This window comes from Zonotrichia leucophrys, chromosome 9, assembly GCF_028769735.1.
Source record: "Zonotrichia leucophrys gambelii isolate GWCS_2022_RI chromosome 9, RI_Zleu_2.0, whole genome shotgun sequence".
NCBI classification, from domain to species: Eukaryota; Metazoa; Chordata; class Aves; order Passeriformes; family Passerellidae; genus Zonotrichia; species Zonotrichia leucophrys.
Window position 1 is genome coordinate 13,041,437 of NC_088179.1, and position 24,308 is coordinate 13,065,744.

Here is a 24,308-nt window from a genome sequence, read left to right on the forward strand (position 1 = left end):
TTTAGCTAACATGGAGAGGTTTCATCAGTTCACAGCATTAGAACACGGTTATTCTCCATCTCACATTACCTTCCTACAGCAAATGTGAATATTTAAATTATGAGTCAGCAGAATTTTTACATGCAGAATAAAGGAAGAGACATACAGACCTAAGTAAAAACATTTCCAGTTATTTACAGCATGAATATTAAGAGAAAAATAGGTACTGACAGATGCTCCTCTAATCACCAAGAGCTGCCATGTCTCATCTTCTATCCAGAAGGGATGCAATCAAGAGCTGCCGAACGTTTCATTACTGCAATATTCATAATGCAGAGACAGAAAACCAGCCAGTGACAGGAAACCAGAAATGTGTTGGCCATACCAACATTCTCAGACTTGTGCAGGCACACAGCAGGAAATGTCTTTGGCCTGTGAAGCATTCAGGAGCTGGAGGACTGGGTCCCCCTAATCCATGTGAGCTCAGGCACACTCAGGTTGTTCTGTTCCAGAAAGCCTAGGAACCTGCGGGGTTTGATACTGAAGGGCAAAGGCAGAGATGAAGATAATCATGTTGTGAATGTGCATGAGCACCTGGTAAGTTTTTCTCTTTTCAGAAATGTCCACAGATGCACTAATACTGAGCAGCTCTGAGACACACTCATCAGCCTGCAGGGATTACTGGGATGGAGCTGTCCTGTGTTGAAGGCCCTGTATCAGAATCCTCTGACAACAGCCTGCTAAATGGCAGATTTTGGAGACCACAAACATTTATTTTCCAGAGACATTCAAGAATGCTTGAGGTTTAGCAGGATGCATTTCTACCATCCATTTTACTTCCATATCAGTACCCAGCATGACACTGCCTAATTACTATTAGACAATATTCATGTCTACTACATTAAAATGCAGAAAAGGAGAAGAGAGGCTTGGGGTATAAGGCTTTTGTCTTGCATACATAATAAATCCCAAAATGTGCAATGTTCCAGATTCAAAAGGAATGTTTTATTCCTGGAGACATCAACTTTGTTGAAAACACACAGACCAAGTAGTGTGTTGACTAAAACAAAAATAAATTAGCTTTTAAGAGTGCTAAGAAAATTGAGGGCAAGGGGAAGAGATGCTGAATATCACATTCTTGTAAACTCAGCTGTTTGGCTTCCTACATTCTCCTCCAAGCAGGAAAGGGGAAGACAATACAAAAGATGAGGCAAAGGAATTCACATATCTGCTGTGTGCTTTCAGTCCTTTTGATTTCAGTGGCAAAAGAAGGAACATTATGCAGCAGAAAACTGCTAAGAGCATGATTTTTTTTCTGGCAGTCATCATGCCTTTGGTCCCTGAGGTTATATCAGTAAGATATCAACAATTAAAAGAAAACAAAACCTTGAAGGCAATTGTAGTTCCAAAAGCAAAGCCCAAGCACCAAAACACAGTCAAGGAACAAGAGGTACAGGCAAAATAGCTCATCCATGCTGCATAGTGTGCCTTGAGACTCTTCAGTGAAAAAGCCCGGGCGCCATTGAAATTTCAGTGGTAGAAATGCCAGTATACAAAGTGACTACAGCATGATCAAAGTGTAGTAATGCTTATATAGAACAACCATGGTATAAACATAATGAAAAAAACCAGAAGAAAAGGAAGAGAAGACAAGAAGGATGTTATTAAAAGAGATTAATCAGATATTTGAGAGACATGGCATCAGTCGGCCCAATTATATTCACATGTGATGTAAAGGCAGAGCCTGCCTTGGAGTCACACTGGTAGAATATAAAAACTCTTGCTGATGCCTTGGAAGGCTACCTGGGACAGAGGCTAGATAGTGTTAAAGGAATAAAGCAGATATTTATTAAAAGGCCTTCAAAGGCTACACCTTGGGCAGTACCAGAGCCTGGCTGAGGCTACACCCAAGATGGACAAGGGTCATGAGTTTTCACACTTTTATAAGTTTTGGTCCATTTCCATATTGGGGTTGATTGGGTCCCATTACAGCTTTAGGTTATGCAGTCCCATCCTCCCAGACTCCTCTCATCTCTCTGTTTGTACTTTTTGGGCCTGAAGCTGTAACGGTGTCCTTGGTTCTCAGGCTGGGAAAGGATTGTTTTGTCTGACTAAACTGTGAAGAGAACTTGCTAATACTTTATATGAAGTTCAGAGTTATACTCTAATGCAGTACACGTCTGAAAAATATGAAAGCTACAACTTAGACATCATTGCAAAGCAGTGGGGACACATCACAAGCCAAAGCCAGAAAATGCAGTTGTGTAACTGAAGCTGCACAGGTTTGGCAGATCACCTTTGACTGCAGAAAGCAAATGTTCTCCACTGACTGCTTTAATTACTAGCATGAGCTGCTCTACTCTAATATCAAGTGCTAAGTGATTTTTCATAACCAGAGAGGGTTCAGGATCAGGTTGTGCTTTCATATTAAATACCAACTCTGAACAATTTGTTGCTAACACAAAGCTGAATCATCAATATTTTATTCTTTAAATTACCGCATCAAATATACAGTGCACACTTTGCAGCAATCTGTTAAAGTACCAGCAATCTTCTCTAAGTAGTTTTTCTTCAAGAATAATTTTCTTTCCATGTTCTCTACCACCCACTCAACAGCTGAGTAACAACAATACTCATACAAAGGGAAAATAGTACTAATATTTCACCAGCAATGTCTTCTGCAAAGGTCTTTTTTAAAGCTTTAATGACCAACTTTCATGACTTCAAAAAGCAATTCTAATAGCCAGAAGAATACTCTAAAAATAATTTTGTACTTCACCCTTCCCACTGCCTTCAAGCAGATACTCCAAAATCAGTAACTTCTGTTAATGTGACTTGACTGATGAAAACAATTCCATATTCATCATCTCTTCTTGAAAGTAGGAAATAAAATATCTTCCAAAGCGCACAAAAACTCAAAAGTGGTAAGAAACAATTTTGATCCAATACCCAGTGACAAAGCTGACTTTAAAAAGCATAGATTCTTTCTAGAGATATATAGGTTAAGGTCTGCACGTGCAGTTTTGCATTTTTTCTCTGAACTACAACCTAGAATGCCACAGGATATGTCACTAGTGAAGTGTGCTATTTTCAGAACTTTGCATCCATCTTCCTCAAAATCACCAAAGTCAATACTCATCTCAAAATACCTTCAGGGATTTATAGACTGTTTCATGGAGTCTGACAGTGACAAGAACAAAGCACAACTGCCACTCATCCTCATTCCCAATCCATGCTATCCAAGTGTGCTGCCCAGAGGATCTAACTGAACACACAATTAGCACTAAATTCATGCACCACCTCTGCTCTACTCCTCCCTAAATCAGTGCCAGCCTGTGGCCTTGGCAGGTCCTTACTGCCACTACATGTCAGTGACTTGTGCTGTTAAGCTATAAATTTGAAGACATGCATATTTTTCCTGAGTGTATTTCTACACTACTTTAAACAAAATGTAGCTTCAAGAGCATTTGAAAATTAAACACAAGTATTTTCCTACAGCCCCAGCTTTGGAGTTCCAAAGAAACCAAATCAAAATTACCAAGTTTCACAAGAACTAAAATCATGTAGAACTATCTGAACATAAGCAATTATGTTTCAAGTCAGGTATTGAAGAATGTAGCTGAATTTTGAGACAGACACAAGCCCTAACTCAGGCCAGGCAGGAGTCCTGTCATTGTTGATAAGCCAGTCTAGAGAGCAAAATATGCTGAATACACAGAATGGGAAGCAGAACTGCCAAACAGGACAATACCATTAACAGAAGAAGAATTCACTATTACCTGACCAGGGAAATTATAAGTTTAATCAGGATGGCACCAACCCATGGGTGGTTAGGATTAAGCCTTCCCAACATTCTGCACTGATGCAATCATAACTTTGGGTTTCTGATTTGTGTTCCTGACTCCTGCCCCTTTCAGGGGCTCTTGTTGTGCCTTGCCATGACAGAGCAAAGACTGATTACCATGGTGTCCCGAGGATGAAGGAATAAAACCCTAGACCTCCACCTGGATGATATCCAGGTCTCTCCAAAGAGAGTTTGGACAGAAAGCACAGCAACAAAGTAGCTGAGTCTGAAGCCTGTCAGGGTCTGCCTACATGAGGAGGGGTAAGTTAGTACACAATGGTTTAACAATGAGATTTTGAGGACAGGTAAGTTCACCTCGGAGCTGTAAATTCAGTTCAAGTGCTGTAATGAAGATATGAAAGGTTTTTGGATCCCCAAAAGGGAAAGACACACCCACCCAGACCTGATGGATTAAAAGGCCTAGTCTGAATGCCTGTGATGTTACCTTGGCTCTCACCTTTTTCAGAGTGAACCACGGCTCTTGAAAATCTTATCTCTGTGAGCAGACTCTTTTAAAGACTCACCATTAGCATGCTAGATATTCTAAACTGTAGGGGTTATCTGGTTGCTTGATTTTGTGTTGTTGGGTTTTTTTTAACTCAGTCAACAAATTGATTCTCTAACCTAGTTTCCTCCTCAAACCCCACAGCATTTTGCAATGAACTCAAATGAACTTAAAACTCTGAACTAAAAATATAAATAAATAGCTTTGAAGGGGGAAAACAAAGACAGCAGAATATCAGTAAAATCGCAGATGGTGAGGATGACCTGAACTGATTTGAAGACAAACACAGTGTGTATTTACTCTTTCAATTCTTCACTGCAATCTTTATCTACAAAAACAGCCTAGTGAGGAGCAATGTGCACCACGGTTACCCAAGCCAAAATAAAGCAGCAGGGACAGACAGACTCTTACCTGCTGAGGCAGACTGTAGCTAAACTAGAGTTTTGTGTATGAGACAAATGAACAACCACAAGGCAGAAACTGGCAACCTGGACCTACAAAACTATCACCAATGCTACCACACAGTATCTTATGGATGTTCAATGAGTAATACTTTCAGGTGCTAAGAATCTCATGGAAATACAAACAGTCTCAATAGAACAAAAGTTTCAGCAACCAATCTGTTCTCTCTCTGTTAAGATCAAAAACTGGACTCTTGAAGCCTTGCCTTTTTATGTGAAGTATTCAGAAAGACCTTGCTCAAATTAATTTGTCCTGTCACATCTCTCAGGGACTGAGTTTAATCTCAGTCATATTCCAGATCCATAACATTAAAAATGTACACAAAGTCAATATCAGCTTTAGTAAAACTAACTTCTGCCTTTTGTTTATCAAATACTCAGCAAAAGTCCAATACTGAACCCTTTGCAGCAGGTCAGTCATCTGTATTCATGAAGCATCTCAATACTCAGCTCAAAGCAGAATTGCAAGACTCCTCATTAAATTCATAAGTGCTATTGAGAATGAATTTAATGCATTTAATTTGCAACTTAAAGCAAGGCCTAGAAAGCTCCTTTTAAATAACATCAGCCTTAAGAATAATAGCTTTCATTATAATGCTAATGCATCCACAAAGAAGCCCAAGCAGGGTTTTAGCATCAAAAAGAGCCAAGACAAAGAAAAAACATATTCTAAGACTTTATTATAGAAAGATAATAGCAGCTCTCAGGTGTCAATATTTTAGTTTTTGATATTCACAGTAGAAAGGGTATGCTGTGCTAAGACACTGAGATTTGGTAAACTGTTCACTCATAGGAACATTATTAAATCAAAATACAATGTTAAAGGCTGGGTACTGTTTACATGTTTCTCAGAACACATAATTTGCAATAATTTTTCAATTATTCAGGAAATAAGTAAACCTAGACAGAATGCCCATTCTGTTATTTCTAGTTAATTTAAATATCAAAGAAGTCCTATACCTATCTAGCTTTGATACTGAAAAGTGATCTCACTCAATACTAGAAACATGTCAATTACCTGTCAAACTATCTCACTACTCTTCTCCAAAAGTTAACAAAACTTAATTAATGGGATTTGTTAAAACTGAGTAAATCTTCAAGAGCCATTATTCATAACATATGAAAACTTTGCATGTGAATGTCATCTTAAGTAAAGTACAATCAGGATAAGAAACATTCAGGTTCACTTACTTACAGCACCCCACTGCCCTCAAAGTACTTGAAGGACAGTCTGAAAAGGAGTAGTGAAGTGATCTGAAGCAAGTCAGTCAAGCAGAGCTAAAGTTTCCCATTTTAAGATAAGTTTTTTTTTTTTGAAAACTGTATTAATCTGTGAACAATCTATTATCTAAAATTGTTTTTAGAATAGATGTATTTGCCCTAGAACACTAAGCATGAGCAGAACAGAATTTACCTCACATTAATGAACAGCAAACAGAAAACCACACCAGGAAAGTCATCTATAACAACCCATTAATTGAAATTCATTAGCTTTCAGGACATAAATATCAATTTTAAAAGGGAAAATAATTACTTGACTTACACTTAAACTGGCTGTATACTAAAGCCACACCTTCATTTACAAAAGGCTTTGCACATATCAGTGGCAGAAATGTATCTTGACACATGCTGAATTTTTCACAAACGTGCACTGCTGCTTTCACTCCAGCCCTGATGGCTTCTTATTGCTACCCACAGCTGCCAGCTCTGTTCCTCAGCTGGTTTCACTCATTCTTAAATCATGGAGACCCTGCAAGCTGGGATGGCAAACTCAGCCTTTTGTGCTCATATCAAACTGACCAAAACATCCACTTTGCATGGCACTTCCTTGACTTATTTACTCTGGATAAAAGGAATATTAACTATACTGACCTGAAAAAAGTGGGGAACAATATATATTACAAGTAGAAGCTTAAGTTTCTCAGACTATTCCATAAAATACATGAAACAATGCAAGCGTTTCTTGAGTTATGACTTCACTTCCATTAAGTTTTTGACTAATTGTGACAGCATCCTAGCTTACACAATCATTTCTGCCTACATCATTTAGTTAAGGTAATTAAAGCTCCTAATCTATAACACAGTTGAAATTTCAAACTCTTCATTACAAAAAAAGTCTGTAGAAAGCACTAAGACAAGGGGTTTGACTTCTGAATTTATGATTCAGAAAAAGCAAAACAGGATTAATCAGACCCTCAAGAGTCCCAACGATTGCAAAAAAATTCTGCAGTTTCCTTTTTTATAATCTCTAACACCAACAACACTACACAACACATTTCTACTAATGTTTCAAGTCCTTAAACATTGAGAAGCTAATCAATTAAATCTTTCAACAGTTTAAAGGAAAAAAAGAAGTAAGGTTATGGCCCGCATTTATTTACCTCCTCACCACAATTACTGAAAAAGCACTTTACTGTATCCTCAGAACAAGAAAACACCAACCCTTGGCCACACTGTTACAGCATTGGTGAGGCCATGAGAGGAGATCTGAGGTTCAGGCTGACTTTGACAAGTGATGCTTCAAAGTTTCCTCTCCCAAGCCAAGCTGCTCCTTGCCAAGATGCTCTAACCCGCCCTAGTCCCTGTCTGCAACAGAACAGAAAAGACAAATCTGACTCTTCAATCCAAGGGAAGGCTATTTCCTAAAAAAATACACTGAATTCTCTTTCCAACACTGTCTTGCATTTAAAAGAACTTTGAACAAAACACAGAAGAACAGCTCCCATAACCCGAACTCTGCTCCCCTCCATTAGGCTACAAACAAGCAGAAGCTGCTCTTTGACTGTTGAATCCTTGCCACTAAAAGAATGCTGTCCAAGTTCATGAAAACTCATGGATTCAGCATTATGAAACACACAATTCACCTCCAGCTCCTGGAATCCCTGTACTGGAATAGGCAGCAATCTCTGAAAGCTCTCAGAGGAAATATCACAGCTCTTGGCCTGGGTTTACACTCCTCCCCAACCCTCTGCTCTGGCTGCTGCTGGAACCAGGGCACCAGCTTGACAGACATGCCAGTAGTTTTCTTCTGCAGTTTTTCTTTCCCAATAAGCAAAAAAGCAAGTAGAAAATTGTATTTTACAGTACATTCTACTTCATCTGGTTATGGTTTCTTAAGTAAAAGGACAAAAATTGATAAAAATGGAACACTGCAACAAAGGTAAAAATGAGTAAGTGAAGAAATAGGCTGAAACAAGAGAAAAATTAACACTGAAAACTATGAAAGAAGAAAGTGAACTAACAGATAGGCAAAAACAAATTAAGTGGTCATGCTATAAATATATAACTACTTACTTGCTTTGAATTTCAAGAACCAGAAAACAAAATCTATCTTTTTGTTCTGGTTTCTGAAGCTCAAAGCCAAATTAGCAATTGTCAATTAAATTTTTCAAGTCCTTCATTACTTGAATTTAAGTGACAGCAGTAATGTATAGTATAAAAATTAACACCAGACAAAACCCAACCTGCCAGCACTCCTGCCATTTCCCAACTGCACCAGAGCACCAGATGAACCATCTGTGGTTCCAAGATGGGCAGCATTGTATCTTGTACATAGGAAAAAAACTGTATAGCAAAAAACCCCAAGAATATTTCTAATTCAGAAATGCCCTAGGGCAGCAGCTGGGAATTCACCTGTTACTTGTATCATTAATCACATTCTCTGAAACTATTAATTTAACCATTAGTCCTTTCCAGATACATTTCAAGATTAATTCCTGCCACTCTGATCATCTCATGACTGACACATAACTCCGGGGATGAATCTATCAGATTGCATTTCCTTATGAGACTTGGAGATTTCCAGCTCAGGTGATCATGATTGCTGAGTGACACCTAAAAGACAGAAACTGAGATTCTATTCCCTGCATTTAACTTGCATTTTTGCCAGGCTTCCAAACATCCTCTAGACATTTATTCTCATTCTTTTTTATTTCCTAGTGTAATTTATTCAAAAACATCAAATAGTACAGTGCAGTAGAGAGAGAGAGAAATTATTCTGATTGCTCCACACAACCAGTAAAAGTTGCTACACTGGATGAGAGCAAAGGCCCAACTGGTCAAGAGTCTTACCAGCAGAAAAAACTGACAGATGGGCAAGGAGGAATTAGACATATGCCCAGTAATTTTCCCAGAAAACCATCTCAGAACCTGACAGTCAAGAGCTTCCTGAGCCACTCTCTGTAGCAGCTCTGTGCCACCTGCTCTTTGCAAATCCATTTAACTCTGCTTTTAAGTAATTTTCTTTTTGAGCCTTCAAAAATAGCATTTTGTCCACAGTGTTTTGTGTCAGTGCCTTTCACAACTTCCGAAGAAATGTTACTGGACAGATTTAAAATTAGATATCAGTTGCAGAATTTCTAGCTGAGAATCCTCTTAACTTCATTTTCATTTTATGTCTTTATCATATTTCCCCTCATGCTTTTTCTTCTGGTTTGTTTTAAGTTATCTATCCTTATAGATAACTAGATTGTTCCTCTGGATGTTTTGTTACTCTTTTCCTTTTTACTTATGCTATATCCTTTCTAAGACAAGGAAAACAGAATCCCCCCAAAATTAGAATTATACCCAATGACTATACTCAAATCATGCTCTATGTTATTTGCTAGTACTTCTTTAATAATATCCAACACTTTATTTATTCTTTTCATTACTGCATGGTACCAAGGTGACATTCTCATACAATCATCAGTGATAACTCCAAAGTCTCTTTCTGGAATTGAAATACTTCATTTGTAGCCTATCATATCCCTTTTATCTCATGATGACCACATGTTCCCATGTAGATTTTGATCTATATCATCTCTGTTTTCAAATATGTTTGAAGATCTGCAAGTCCTTATTTTTTCATTACAAAAAGAAACTGACTTAAGAATACTTGTTTATCTCTCTACCTGTTAATTATTTTGTAATAATAGAGAATTCCCAAAGTTCATACCATAAGGAAATCAGACTGCTTGCGTGCAGCCTAACAAAGTACAGCTTTGCTCCTTTTTAAAAGAGAATTATATGTGCCTCTTCAAAATTTTTGTTCTAGTAACTAAGACAGTTTAAACAAAAGGGTCACACAGAACATAACAGACAATTCAGACAAATTAAATGCAAGATTCATCAGAAATCCTGAATAAATGTCATCTCCTATTGATTATGTGTCCCTCTTAACACATTAATCTAAGTGCTATTGGCACCTGAATCTAATTTTTCATACAGTAAATGAGTAATAGGAAATACTCTGAGTTCAAAGCTGGGACTGCCCTAGCTAGTTTGCTGCTTGGAGATAGGCATCTACTTTGGCATTCCACACTATCTGGGAATATGGTTCTAGGTCTGTACTTTCACCACCTTCATCAGCAGTATTCCATGGTCACTTTGCATAGCCCTTAATTTAGCATCTAACTACAAGTGCTGCTCTGCAACGAGCCTTAACGTGCTCCAAGTCTAAAAAGCTTTTCTGTACACAGAATTCTGTACACAGAATTTTCCCTGCATTCATCTTTTTAAATTACAGATTTAAATGGGAAATTAAAAGCAGTAGCAAAGAAGTGCAATAAAAAGAGGGATTTTCAAAGATATATAAATTGCTTTCCAGCAGTTTACAGCTTACAAAGAGCACTTTAAAGCTACTATATTAGATGATGGATCAGAGATTGTGATGTATTTTGACATTCTCAAGCAGAAAATTTGTCATTATACTTTTTACATAGGAAATACTAATTTATTACCCTGATTTTTCAACTACATCATGTCCCACTAAGCTTCCAAAATGCTTATTATATTAGTACCAATCTTTAAAATCTTTTAAATTAAGTTTCCTATCTGACTTGGAATACAGATGCCTTTTTCTACTAAATAAACAAGTTTCTAGTTTCTGAAATCAATCCCCACATATTTATAGTCTGTGACCATATCATCTCCTGACTTTCCTTCAGATGAACTAAGCAGAGGTTCTTGAGTTTTCATTATAAAGCAGGTGCTCCTGAATATCATCTACAGTTATAGAACACTTTTCTGAACACTCCAATCACTTATCGTGATTTCAGACTGATTACCCAACACACTACAGAGAGAATCCAGAGTTCCTTCTCTCTGCAATGGGAAAGCTGACTCCCTTCTCACCTGCTACATCACACTGGGTATTCAGATACAGTTAGTTACCTAAGGAAAACAAGTACTATTTACTTAGTAAAATAAATTTGCTTTGAAGTAGAACTGTACCCCAGCAGCACAAGCAATCTTTACTCCCCTCCCTACTTTGTTATGAAAGGCAAATATTACTACCTGGGAGCAACGGAGCACAGGCTCCTCAACTGACTTCTGCAGGCATCAGTCTTAGAGAAACAATTTTAAATAAGCAAATACACACACTCTGAGGCAGTCCTGATAAAGAGAATAGAAGACCAGGAGCCAGCAGATCCATCCAACACATTCCCACGGTACAGTAGTTTCCAGGAAGTACCACACAAAGCAGTGGGAAGAAAGTGAAGATTCCATCATCAATGAAAACCCCTGCATTATACCTGCATCCCATAAAACGTCTGAAGTCCTGTTTAGAAGACACAGCTGCATAGATACTAGTCTCCAATAACAACAATAATGTACTAACTTCCATACAGCTAAAAAAATGTTGGCAACTTACACAACAACCCAAAACTTAAGCTGATTACAAGGACATGAAAAAAATTAATAAGCAATTCTATTTTACCAGTGTTCTGGTATACCTTAAACTATTTTGTCCTGACTTTGTCTTTTTTTTTTTTTTTCCTATGAAAAGTATGCAAAAGGTGATCTGATTTTAAGGAAATAATTGCTTAAACGTATCATTTCCAAAAAGATTGTTGCAAAGGACAAGAATATACAAAGGAAACACTTTAATAGAGCAACAGACTGAAAATTCATAAATGCCAAGATCAGCTTACAAGAGACAAAATGAGTCATAAGTGTCTGTTATGTGTCTGGAGAACACGTCAGCTCAACTACATCCTAATGTGCAGTTAAACACCAACAAAAAGAGAAGGGCAGCAAATGCACAACAGAAACAAGCTGTAGAGCAAGGCTGATGTATTAGACAAGTGAGTTATAGGCAATGAGATGAAATTCAATACTGACAACAAGTCACATGGAACAGCAATAAACGGCACAGAGACACCCTGAGGAATACCAAACAAAAACAAGTCCAGAAGTGCTTTGGCTGGTGGCAAGGGTTCTTTTAAAATCATACAAGACAGAAGGGAATCCTTGCTCTACTTTCAGAGGATTCTTTTAGTCCTTCTGAATGTGTTCTTTTGATATTGAACCTTGTGTGTGCAGCCACAAAAACCTAGTACATGGAAGGGGGCCTTAGGTCTTTCAAAAGGCAAGTGTCAGAACTGCACCAGTCTGGGCTTGTTTGAGTTTCTTAGGGAATGAACCATCATGTGGTCAGATGGCCAGGCTGGTCAAATGGGGATTAGAACTTTAACAACTTGAGGAGCAGCAGTTTCCAGTAGGTAATGTTGGCAAACCTTAATGAGGTACAAGAAAACTGCTGAGGCTCAGGAGAGTCAGGAAGCATTATTGGTTTGTCTTAGAGTCCAAGCAGTTCCTGGAAAACCCACAAGAGGTGGCCACTTAAGAGGTCTGTTCATGATCCCAAGTAAACAAAGGCATAGTTTAAAAAATATTGCAGCTGAGTATATCAAAGATTAGGCAATATTTTTCTATTTTTTTCATTACAAACTACTTTTAGGGAGAACATTGATGTAATTAATTTGACCTGTACAGAATTGACTGCTGCTAAAGCTATTTTGGGAAAGACTAGAAAGAGCAAATCCTCAAAAGGATTCAGGGACGCCTTGCTAGGTGGTGTGGTATTAACAAGTTGTCAAGTCTCAGTACTAAATTTGGCCTCTGTATAACATCTTCCATGACAGATGGCACAAGGTTATCAGCCTTTGCTGTGGAACAGGAGTGCTCCTATCCATTCTGTAAGGAATGAAATGGAGAAACAGTGCCAACTGATCAGAAGGATTTCTCCTAAATTCCAAGTGGAGAAACCTGTAGAGTGTTCTTGAAATCATCTATAGAAGTATGCAATCTTCATTTGAATTAAATTTGCAAAGACATTTCAGTAGCAACTTTAAAGGAAGCATCCACTGGGACCCTTCTGCTACAGAGCCATTACATGATAAGCAAAATGTGAATTATGTGGTTATACCAATAAACAAGAATGAGGCACTTCATTTCCATTGTACATGAGGAGATTGATGCTTTCCTTGCATTGTCATCCTTTGTGGATCTGTCAGAGTAATTCAAAATTGAACTGTCTGGAAATGCTTCACAGTGGGATTATGCTTGAAGTTTAATAATCAGCAGCATGTTGAAATTAGTTTGAATTCTCTCCCAGGGAGAGGAGTGATGGACACATTCTTCACTCAGGCTATCATACCCATGTTAAAAAAGGAAAAAAACAAGGGAGCCTAAATGTTTCAAGAGCCTAAATGTTTCACTGAAAATTTTTTAAAGTAATTGTTAATCATCAGGAGAAATTTAAATTCCTTCTTTGCTTTGGAAAACAGATAAAAGCAGTGGCCCCAGCAGAGGTTCTAGGAAAAAGAACCAAATCTTTCTCAAAAGATACTGCATAGCTGGTGTGCACATACTGAATTCAACTTCTCTTTTTTAACAAAACAATTTCTCTCCTTGAGTTACTATAAATCTCAGAAATGCTGTGGACACAGCATTTGACCAGGACTCTGAGCTGGGTCTAAACTAGAAGTCTTAAATTGCACAACAGCAATGTCAGCTCCCAAACATGGATGCAGAGAGCATTCTAATAGACAAGGTCATGTTTTCTAAAAACATCTAAGAAGCTTCTGTTGTATAGTCTTCAAAGTAAAGGAAATATCCTGCCCATCTTAATCATAATTGAGAGTGCTCTTGATGTTGTGGACCAAAATAGAAGAACAGGAAGAAGACGATTTTCACTTTAGATTCCGTGGTTCTGTCAGACAGTAATTTAGCTAATAATTGTATTAACTGAAACATGTACAGCAGCTTTGGCAGCAAAACAGAAATGTTATACTACAGGAGCCATGCTAGAGCTGTTCAGTAAGCTGACAGCTGGTGAAAGACAGACTGGCCTGTATTTGACTTTCAAAACACTTTGTCAATCAATACAAGCCTCAACTGTGAGGACAACTATCACAATATAAAATAAATTAGGAAAGTTATATAACAGCCCTAAAGAGTCCTACCTTTTTCACAGGCTTCCATGCACTGGGCTTCATACAGCAAGACCTTGTTAGTCCACCAGAGTTATTAGCGGAAGACAATGGATTAAGAGGGGATCCAGTGTCTGCCTTGCCTGAAGATTCAGACTCTCGAGCACAGTGCAGGCAGAAAGCCCCAGTCGTAGCAGCAGCAGAACTCCAAAAGCAAAAAATTCTGTGTCTCTTTCTTTGTTTACCAGATTTCTGACTCATTCTGGAAAAAGTAACCTTCTTGAGATACAATGCAACAGAAATATTAAGAAGTTATGCTACCAACTCTGAGTGAGACAGAGCAGTGAGATCAGAAAGAGAAGTGGAAGGTGAACCCCTCTGGCAGGAAGCAGCGCCTGCAGGTAGCTGGAGCACGGCTCGGTTCTTATCACCACTCCCTCAGCTCTTATCAGCACTGCCTGCTGCAGGTGATTAGCTGAGGTAACAGTGTGCACATGCCAGCACTGCAGGCACACACAGGGCTTGGGGGGACACAGAGCCCCAGCACTGCACAGGCCTGACCTCAGCACAGGGACCCACTGCCCACTGCAAGGAACAGCAGGATGCTGACAAAGGCTACATGGCTTTACATGGGTCATGCCAGATATTCCTAACATTTATTGATACTATTGTGATTTTAAAATTGCCTATCTCTCAAATGTCAAGCAAATTTCACGGTCTTGAGAAGTTTTCATCTCTACTGTACACGGAAAATGTTTACAAAATGAACCAAAGGTTCCAGAGAAAGTCCTTTGATGCTTTGGTTAAACCACCAAGAACTTCCTGCTTTTTGGCCCATTGACTGGAACACATATTAATGCATTCCTCTTGCAGAATAAATTCATACTGCTTTTATCACTGCTGCAATGCCATCTTACAGAAAATGCAACCAGTGGCAGAACTAATTTGCAAAATAAACTCATGCTTTTACAATTGTGTGATTTTACATAGCTTAAAATCAAGAATAGGAAGGAAACTTGGTAAAATTAAACTCATGCTTCAGCTTCAGAAGGTGCATTGTTATAGAGAAAATCGTCCAAAGCACAAACTATTTAAAGCTGCTTTCTCCTGCATTCATCACAATCTTAGCAGCAACAATATATAAATACTTCAATATATAACAAAATACAGGAAGGATAATAAATATTGCCCTAAGAAATCAGTTTTTCAAGAAATATAGTAAAAGAGGGATTAGGGTAGTGACCTGACTTTTTTTTAAATCATTATCTTCTTAACTGCCTTACAACACCTCTACGTTGTTTCTGATTAAACAAAGCATTTTGTACATGCTAGAACTACGTCCATAATACTCCAACGACTCTGAGAGCAATAGTCTAGGACTAATCACACAGTAAAACTTTTATCAAGAACTTAAAAGGAAGATAAACTAAGTCGAGAAATTACTGGGTTCAAGCAACTCACAAAAGCAGTTGATAAGCTCTGAAATTTAAAATTAAGTTTTTGAAATGGCTAAGTGGATTTAGGATGATTTTTCTGTCCTAATCCTTTTCATCTTTCCTAAAATATGTCCTAGAAAATAGAAGTAAAAATGATCACAGGATATTCAAGGAGCTAAACAATTTTCAGTATCACATGCTGCAAGTGTATTCTCAGTTACATGCTAAGAAAAGCCTCAGTGATTGATGTTAGAACCAGTTTAATGACACGTGGAATTCAGACAAATCATTCTGCATTTGCAGCACACCATGAGCCAAATACCAACAGTTAAAATGCTTTCTGAGACATGAGAGCTGGACTGACTGACAAGAATAGGGGCTTCTCAGAGCTCTGGAAAGACTTCAGAGAAAAGCAGTGATCTTGATACAGGTATCATCCTTGATGCCCTGGGCATATCTCTTGTTAGGACAGCACTTTAAATTACTCAGTATTTGTCATTTGCATCATGGTGTATTTACTAAGCTCATGGCACAGTTATTCACCCTTGTGACAGTACAATGCTTGGTTTTACTGTTACCTTCCATTTTACACCACAGATTTGGCTTTTATTTAAGAAACTTAAAAATTTGCTGACAAAAATTGATATATCAGCTCCTAATCAAATTCCTTCCTTCTTCTATTTCAGTTACTAACACAACATCACAGGGAATGAGCAGGAAGAAACAATAAAGGCCTTGAATTCCCTGAGCATGTTAAATCTGCTTCCAGGACTCATAAAGAAGTCTGGTGAGGTTAGCTGGGCACCAGGCACTTGGGCATGTGTGCATTCTTTTGGGCATAAACCAAGGGATAACTACAGCAAAAATCAGTGCTATCATATCAATCACCTTCAGCCTTGCTTCTTTAGGATACAAAAATCCAGAGTCCCTTACCCAGCAGGGTGACCCAAGCAGGTCCCAGAGGAGGACAGGTGTTCCCATCTCTGGAGTCATTTCCCTTTCACTGGAGACGGAGGAAACTAAGCTAGTATGACCAATTCATGCCATCCAAGAAAGCCAAGGAAATGAAGGGACAGCTAAAACTGGGGGCTTGGTAGCAGATTCACACGGGAAGCAGGAGACAGCTACTTTAAAAACCACCAAAATATTTTGTATCTGTTGAAAATCATGATGTCACAACAATAAGACTTGATAAAGCCCACGATCACACGAGTAATTTCTACAGGTCAGGCTAGAGAAGTACTTCACATCTAATTCTTATTTGAACTCCACAAATGGGATTACATTCAAATGATGGGGATGTATCTCAAATAAAAGGTAACAAAATGTTCAGAATGCTACAACACAGAACACAAACTGAAGAGAACTGAAAAACAAAATTGCACCACAATGAACAATCTCCAAGTGCCTTTTTCTCTCGTGAGGCTAGAACAGCTGCAATGGGTGGATAAGGTGCAAGCACAGTACAGCATCCTTCCAGAGGAAGTGGCTTCAACAAGCTCTTATGTTTTTAGTGCATGACTTCTGAATATGCTCATTAGGATTTTTTAACACCACTTGAAAATTTTTTATGCTTTTTTCCCCTCCTTCTGGCTATGAACATGTATAAGCCATTATTTTTAATGAAGAACTGTCAAATCTATGAAAATATCTGGCAGGCTTTCCCAGAGGTAAGGAATCTTTTCCATAGCAGAAAAACAGAACACTGTGATATTCACAGAATCATGGCTTTGGATTGAAGGGATCTCAGGAACTTTACCTGGTCCAAGCCTCACTCAAAGCAGAGGGCATTCCATATTTTATTTATGAGCAGCTTTCTAGGCCTGACTAGTCAGTCCAATTGCAAGCTTCACACATTCCAATATTACTTCTCCAAGCTTTAAACAAATAAGAGGAACTATAATTTTTATTCAGAAGGTCAATACTATATATTTTTACTTTAAAAAAACAGTATTTAAAAGCTATTATGTCTATCTAATGCATCACTTGGAGTTGTATAATGACCCATTAGAGAAACTACAGGATCTAACTTCCACATCATGTACAAGATGCAACAAGAAAGTCAAAATTCCCCTCTAAGCTCTCCTATTCATTGTTTACTCCAAATTCATAGGCAAAAACTAGGTAATAATAAGCAGACTTCAGAGGGAGTGCCAGTTTATCATTTTTTAACTACTAACATAGAAATTATCCTAACAAAATTAGTGTCTGAGAGAAACAAATTTTTCCTTCTAAGTTTTTGTAGTATTTCAGGTTAAATCATTCAAGACATCTTGACTAATGATGAATTTCACTTGACAGTAGCAAAACAAACCTAATCTCCCATGTTTAAATAATTCTGACATTTCAGCATTGTTCCACAGGTCTTAGTCATATTTTCCCAAGAAATACTAATTTTCTAATGCCAGTAAGTTTAAACTTCTCTCAGTGTCCATCTTAAGACGTTATTCAAAAGCTACACAATTAAAATTTAGCTTGCTTGCTTCTATCTGACTTTGAATGATGATTAACACAAACATCACATAGAGCAGATGGACAGCAAAGTTGAAAAATGTCATGTTTCTCTTACAGACTGCACTATTGAATGTACACCCTGTATGTAAGGGAGACATTCCTTCATCTGCATATTATTAGCAGCCAAAAAAACCTAGAAAGCTGTTACAGAATTGAATTTGTTGTGTTATCTAGAGTTAAGGTTTTAAATTATTTTAAAATTTCTTAACCGTTAAATACGTAATCTGTTTGATTTGACATCTTACTAGAGCTATGGAATTGATATTTCTTAACTACGTTATTGCCCTCCAGAGCCAAGCAGCAGAATGCAAACTACGTTTTCAATATTTCACTGTTTCATTAGGATATCTCATATTTAAAATTGCTGGAGGCTCATCACTTGCAAAATAAATAAAAATCAGACCTCATTTAGTGTTTCCTTTTTCATGCTTTAATGCTAGAAATTATACAGAGCTCTTTAAAATATGAAAATGAAAGCAGACAGAAAACTCCATCCATAAATAAGAGATTATATGAAATCATGCATATATAAATAATTGCTCTTTCTGACTAGCAAGCAACCAGAAAACATGCAGACACAATCACTCGAACATGTGGCACATTACCTGGGAGGAGCTGGCAGCGACAGAAATGCAGTCAATGAAGCCATGTCTGCGAGTGAAAAATGCCACAATCTGCTGCCAGCGGGAAGGCTCAGCCCGCAGCTCCTCTGAGGAGCCTTTCTTTGCCCACTGCTTCTGCTTGGGGCCTACCGAGCTGTGGCTGGAGCCAGCGCTGCCTCGACTGGCGCGAGAATAGAGCAGCGTGTTATTTCCGAAAATGTAATTCATCTCTGCAGCTCTGCAGGTGGTTGCCAGGCAGTCTTAATTCCCTACCAGCTGCTGAGTGGTGAATGAGCAAGAAAAAAAAAATGCAGATAGAATTACAGCAGCATCGTTTACAAAGCAGGAAAACAAAATTCTTGCTAGCTGATTGCTTGCTTGCTTTTCCTCCAAGGATTTCGACCTCTTACATTCCCTCTCTACCTGTGATTACGATGATGAGTATAATCTTGAGCAATTAAAAAAAAAAAAAAGGCAGCAAGCAAAGGTTTTCCTTATTTTTCCTTTTCGGAACGCACAGGATGAAAGCCTTGCTTTCTCTTCCTAGCTGCCAACAGATATTTAAGGGAAACTGGGTAGCAGGTACAGCACAACGTTACAAATTCACAGCTATGAGGATGGTGGTGGATGATAACAGCTACTGGGTGGAGAAAGCACAGATCAAAAATAACCAAGTTTCAATCACTGCCTGTAGAAATATCCAATAGCATCTTTTCACTTCCTTGGCTGCATAAATTATGAACCTGAAGCAAACAAAACAGGGAATATAGAGCAGAGCTGCACTTTTTACTGATTCTGTCTTTATGAAAACATTCCACAGAGCAAAATTACTTTAACCCCATGTTCAAAACAAATATTTAAGAAACAACTATTTGCCAATTTCTTCTTGTTTTTCCCTGTACTTTTCTTTTGTACTTAAAACTATAGAGGGAGTGAATCATAGTTCCAGAAAACAATCATTTTGTATTGTAGATCAGAGGATTCCTAGTGAAGTTGTTCTACTGTGGTTTCGGGTTTGTTTAATCCTCAAGAAAATCAGAGACTAAGATTAAACAGAGTCCACACTCTGTTCTTATTCTGTGAATAATGTGTAACATTCATAACACCTATGCCCAAATTTCTGTGCCTGCTGTGAGCACATTATGAAAACAATATATATATATATATATATATATTTCTGACTCAACATTCCTTCTCAAAAGCACAAGAATAATTCAAACCCAAAAAATTCTTATTATTCACTAATGAATTTTCAGTAAGATAATTTTGATCTCCATGTACATGACAAGTATTACTGTTAGAGGTTTTCTCTGCTTTCATCATAGCAAAAAAGTATTCAGAATAATTAGCTGAAAGATTACATGGAACTCAAGTTATCTTACAGAACTCACCATTCAAATTTTTGTAGCCAACTATTTAAAAAAAATTCTCCAGCTCACATCAGAGGGATTATTTTGGAAATCAGTTAAATGTCAAGCTTCCAGTAGCAGCTCATCTCTGGAAAGTTATCCAAACAATTTGTGGTATATTTCTACAGCCATGATCATAGCACCAGGGCAAACATTTTAAATGAGAAGTCTTCATATGACAAACAAAGGCAGAAAAATTCCTTACAACACAGCCACAACTTACAGCCACATAATTCTAAAAATCCACTGCTCCATGATGTGCATTTTAGTGAAGTTACTAAATTCCTTCACGTACTTCTTGGGATGCAACATAATCTGCTGTTTAACAAATTCTTACTGACAGCTATCCTATTCTGAGTTACAGTTTTTTTCCTGCAGGCCTCCATTACAAGCAGAAATAAGAAGTACATTAATTGAAATGTGTCGTAGCAAGATCAATGCACCATTTACTTCTATTCACTAGTACAGCTCAATAACACACCACATGCCAATATTCTGAGCACACCTTTCAGACAGCCTTTATTAATATTTATAAAATACAATGGCTTATCACTGTAAGTCATATGAAACTGGATCTGACTTGTGCAGTGTCCTTAAAGCTGTGAGCACAAGGTAGATAATGGAGGTTGAGAAATGCCTGAGCTACAGTAGATAGGACTTCTCAAATGGACAAGCTTCTCATAATGGGAATTTTTTCACAGGAAGACTGCAGCACTTCCTGAGCCCTACCTTTTTCCAGACACAAAAAACATACCTAGCCTGAAAAATGCTATGAATTTATTACCAGAGAAATTGATTAATCCCTGACTATGACTGAAGGTGTTTGGAACAAGGTACAAATGATAGGCTTTGAGTATCAAGTCCTTTTATAAAGAGTAAGGTGAAAATATTTTCTATATTTTTCTACATATGGCCTTGAATGTCAACACTGCTATACAGTTTATTAGATAGCCTAGAGAACAAGAATTTGTCCAACATTCAAAAGAACTTCTTCAAGAATTAATTTTTCTATCTGTTTGTCCCCATAGGCTCCAAACGAAGTCACATAGAACAATATTGTGCAAAATTCTGGAAGAAAACACCACAATACATGGACAAGAAATGTAACAAGCAGCTATTTTTTTTACTGTTACATCAACCTGTCTGAAGATAAAAGAGGTCTGCTGTGTTTTAAGGCAGTTTATTTCAAGGCTGATTCCCACACAGCCAACAATCCAATATGGCATCAATTACAAAGTGATTTTAGAAATCAGCACTTCAGGAAAGCATCACATGGACAAAAAGCTTCCTGAAAGTGAAGCAATGATGATTTAATTTCAATTGAGAGAGAAATCCAGAAAAGTACTTAAGGAAGAGGTTATGCAATCCTGCTGGTGATGCAAGGCAGCAATCTGTGTCACCTACACTCCATATGGATGCAATGATATCGAGCAAGATCTGCTGACGCCTAAGCAGATACAGTTGCAGTTATTTGCAGAAGGAGCTGGTACTGTGGTGATGAGAAAAACCCTGATTTTTATGTGCTACAAAGCAACCTGGAGATAAAGGCAAAGCACAGCTCTACAGATGGCACAAAACCAGTATAGCAAAAAGGAGTCTAGATTAGAAGAATGGTCACTTGTAGAGTTGAAAAAACAGTGGGAGGTTGTAAAAACAAGGGTTCATTCCAGTCGAAGAGCATTTCAACAGAGGGTCAAACCTACAAGTAGAAACTGGAAAAAGTTCTATTTGCACAGAAGAGGCAATATCCAGAGAAAGGAAAATCATCAACACAGATGTCACAGCTGGAATTGCATCTGTGAATGATTGCCTCCAGAGTCAAAAGGCAGAATAGGGAGGCTCATCAGGAAACTGCAGGAAGTCCAAAAAGGACTTCTATCCTAAAGGACTTCCTAAAAGGACTTCCAAAAGGACCCCTTTTTCATATTCTGGATATTGAACTGATGGGACTAAAATTAAAAACAAAGCAAACAAAAAACCACACACTAAAACAAACAAAAACCACTATTTACTGTTAGGCAAGAATTGAGAATTTGCAGATTTGAAAAGGTTCCTGCCCCAAAACAAAATAGCACATAATTAAAGATTTCTACATCAGTACACATATCTCTACAGGTTAAGAAATTTACTGCAAAATTCGTCTGCATTTGTAGAGGCTGCAGAGTAACGTTATTTGTGTTGTGGCAAGATACAGTAATCACAGTGGTTACTAAATGTAAAATTCAACATCAAATACTTGGACTAGAATTCCTCTGACTTTATATCCAAGCAAATTGGTATTATGAGCTTTCTGAGACAAGTCAAAACATGACATAATGCTGTATTTTAATCTCTCAGATAAAGGTTCCCTGAGCATAACTGTACAAGCAGAATGCATACCTAAAATTAAAAAGGCACAGCAACAAAAATTGTTTGTGAACAGAAAGAGCAGTTATATCTCAATTACCCTTTCTAAACAAAAGCCAACAGTCCCCCTGAAGCATTTGAAAAGTGTCTTATATTAGTTTTACTACCATATGGTTAAACAGAGCATTGGCTAAAATAAGCACAGACCCTAAAGCAAAAAAACCTGATTGTCTTAACAGAGAAAATTCAAGGGTCACTTAAAACAATGGAAGGGACTTATTTCCAATATCAGTTAGGTTTTGACCAAAAACAGAGGCAAAGGAAATGTTCAGAACTTGGATATTGAAACATAAGGCTACGCAACTTAAGCTTTTCAGGCATGGGAACAAAAACAATACTGAAAATTTAGAAACAAACTCGTGTTTCTTTCTTACAGTTTTCAGAATTCTAGATTTAACAAACTTTTACTGGTATGAATCTAAGTGTCATAAAATATAAATGCAATATTCTAAACCAAAGCCCAGGAGTTCAGCACACAAATACTGTGGAGAAAAAAAAAAAATTAACCCCTTTTGCTAAGAGATGCCATAAAGTCTGTCTTAATTTTTAGTTCAGATAGGACTGAAGGACAGTTCTTGACCAAATGGCATTTACATAATCAATAAAAAGTACATATCTTATTGCTGAAACCAACTTATAAGTAAACATCCCAGTACAATTATTCTATAATGAGCTATTTTAGTATAAATATTTAATATAAAAGATCATTACCTTATTACTCACAATACACCTCAGACAACCTACCAATCTGGGCAGATTAAACTGCCTGGTCTTCCGCACCCTGCTCATGAACCTCCTGCCCATCTTTTTGGCACGCCAGACTGACAAAAACATCTTGTGCTCAATGCAAGTCTCCTTAGGTTTGCTTCAGTCATCAAAATAAACCCAACTGCACCAAGAGCTCAGGAAAATCTCGGGTGAAAACAGTGCAACCTCTTTCTAGGATGACTTGATGTTGATTACTGTATTGGAGGTTGTTCTAATGTTTGGATTAATCCACAGTCCATCTGTTACAGTTTTTCTTTCTTGTCTCTGTTGACAAGAATTTATTGAGCAAATCCTTACAGAGAACCAGGCAGACTTGGTCAACTGCTTCTTCCTATAAAACACCAACTGACACCTTTGCATGTATTTCCACATTCTTCAATTACAGGAGTTTAAAATCAGTAACCTATAAAGAACTTGAATAATGCATTTTAATTAAAGACTGCGTAACAGCTCCTCTCAAGTGTGACCACCGAAGTATGATACTCGTCTAAAAATAAGTATGCCTGAGACTATCTTCAAGTTTTTCTTTATGATTCCCAGCATTCTATGTATGTTCCTAACACCAGAAGCACTGACTTTCTGCTGAAGATGGCAAAGCTTTACAAAGTTCTCAATTTAGAAAAAAGTAACAGATTGCAACCTTTTCACAATTATAGCCCAACTTGCAAATTACATGTCAACTGAGCTTTGATTTCTAAATGGAAACAGTGTCTTCATCATCAGGTTAACCTCCCCTACCTGCTCAGACTGGAGCAGGACAAGAAAATCTATTGGGGTAAAGAGGAAGTTAAAATTACTTTGCCTGTTGGCTAACCCTGAACCCACACAGTTCAAATCTTAAAGACCATCGGCCTTCCTGAGAGCAGAAAAACTCCCAATTAGCAGAGAAGGCTGCTTTAACAGCAGCTCCACATGCTCTAAAAGACTTCTGGGGAAGCACTTGAGAAAACAGAAGTGATTGGGGAGAAGATACACCAGGAGATAAAGAGAAGGAAACCTATCAATATTATCAGCACAAGATTTGGGTGCATGAAGGAAGGATGTGTAAATACGCATATTTATATAACAGCTATTTCCATACAGCTTCATGGGAAGGAGTTAAATACAGGTGCTTGTTTGCAGTTGAAGAAACAAGCAATGTATGCTGTGGTTGGTATAGCTAGAAACCAAAAGACAACCAGCAGTTG

General features: G+C 37.7%; 1 protein-coding gene across 22 annotated transcripts in view; it reads right to left on the minus strand.

Moving 5' to 3' along the window:
* Window positions 1-24,308, minus strand: part of DLG1 (discs large MAGUK scaffold protein 1) — a 140,415-nt gene that overhangs the window by 57,670 nt on the left and 58,437 nt on the right. For 5 of the 22 annotated variants that reach the window (XM_064721552.1, XM_064721551.1, XM_064721550.1 and 2 more), the window contains exon 1: window positions 18,542-18,781. The exons of the other annotated variants lie outside the window; for them this stretch is intronic. In XM_064721552.1, coding sequence (XP_064577622.1) covers window positions 18,542-18,766 — 225 coding nt within the window. In that variant the 5' untranslated portion in view covers window positions 18,767-18,781. Of the gene's footprint in view, window positions 1-18,541; window positions 18,782-24,308 lie in introns of those variants that run through there. 22 annotated transcript variants of the gene reach the window in all.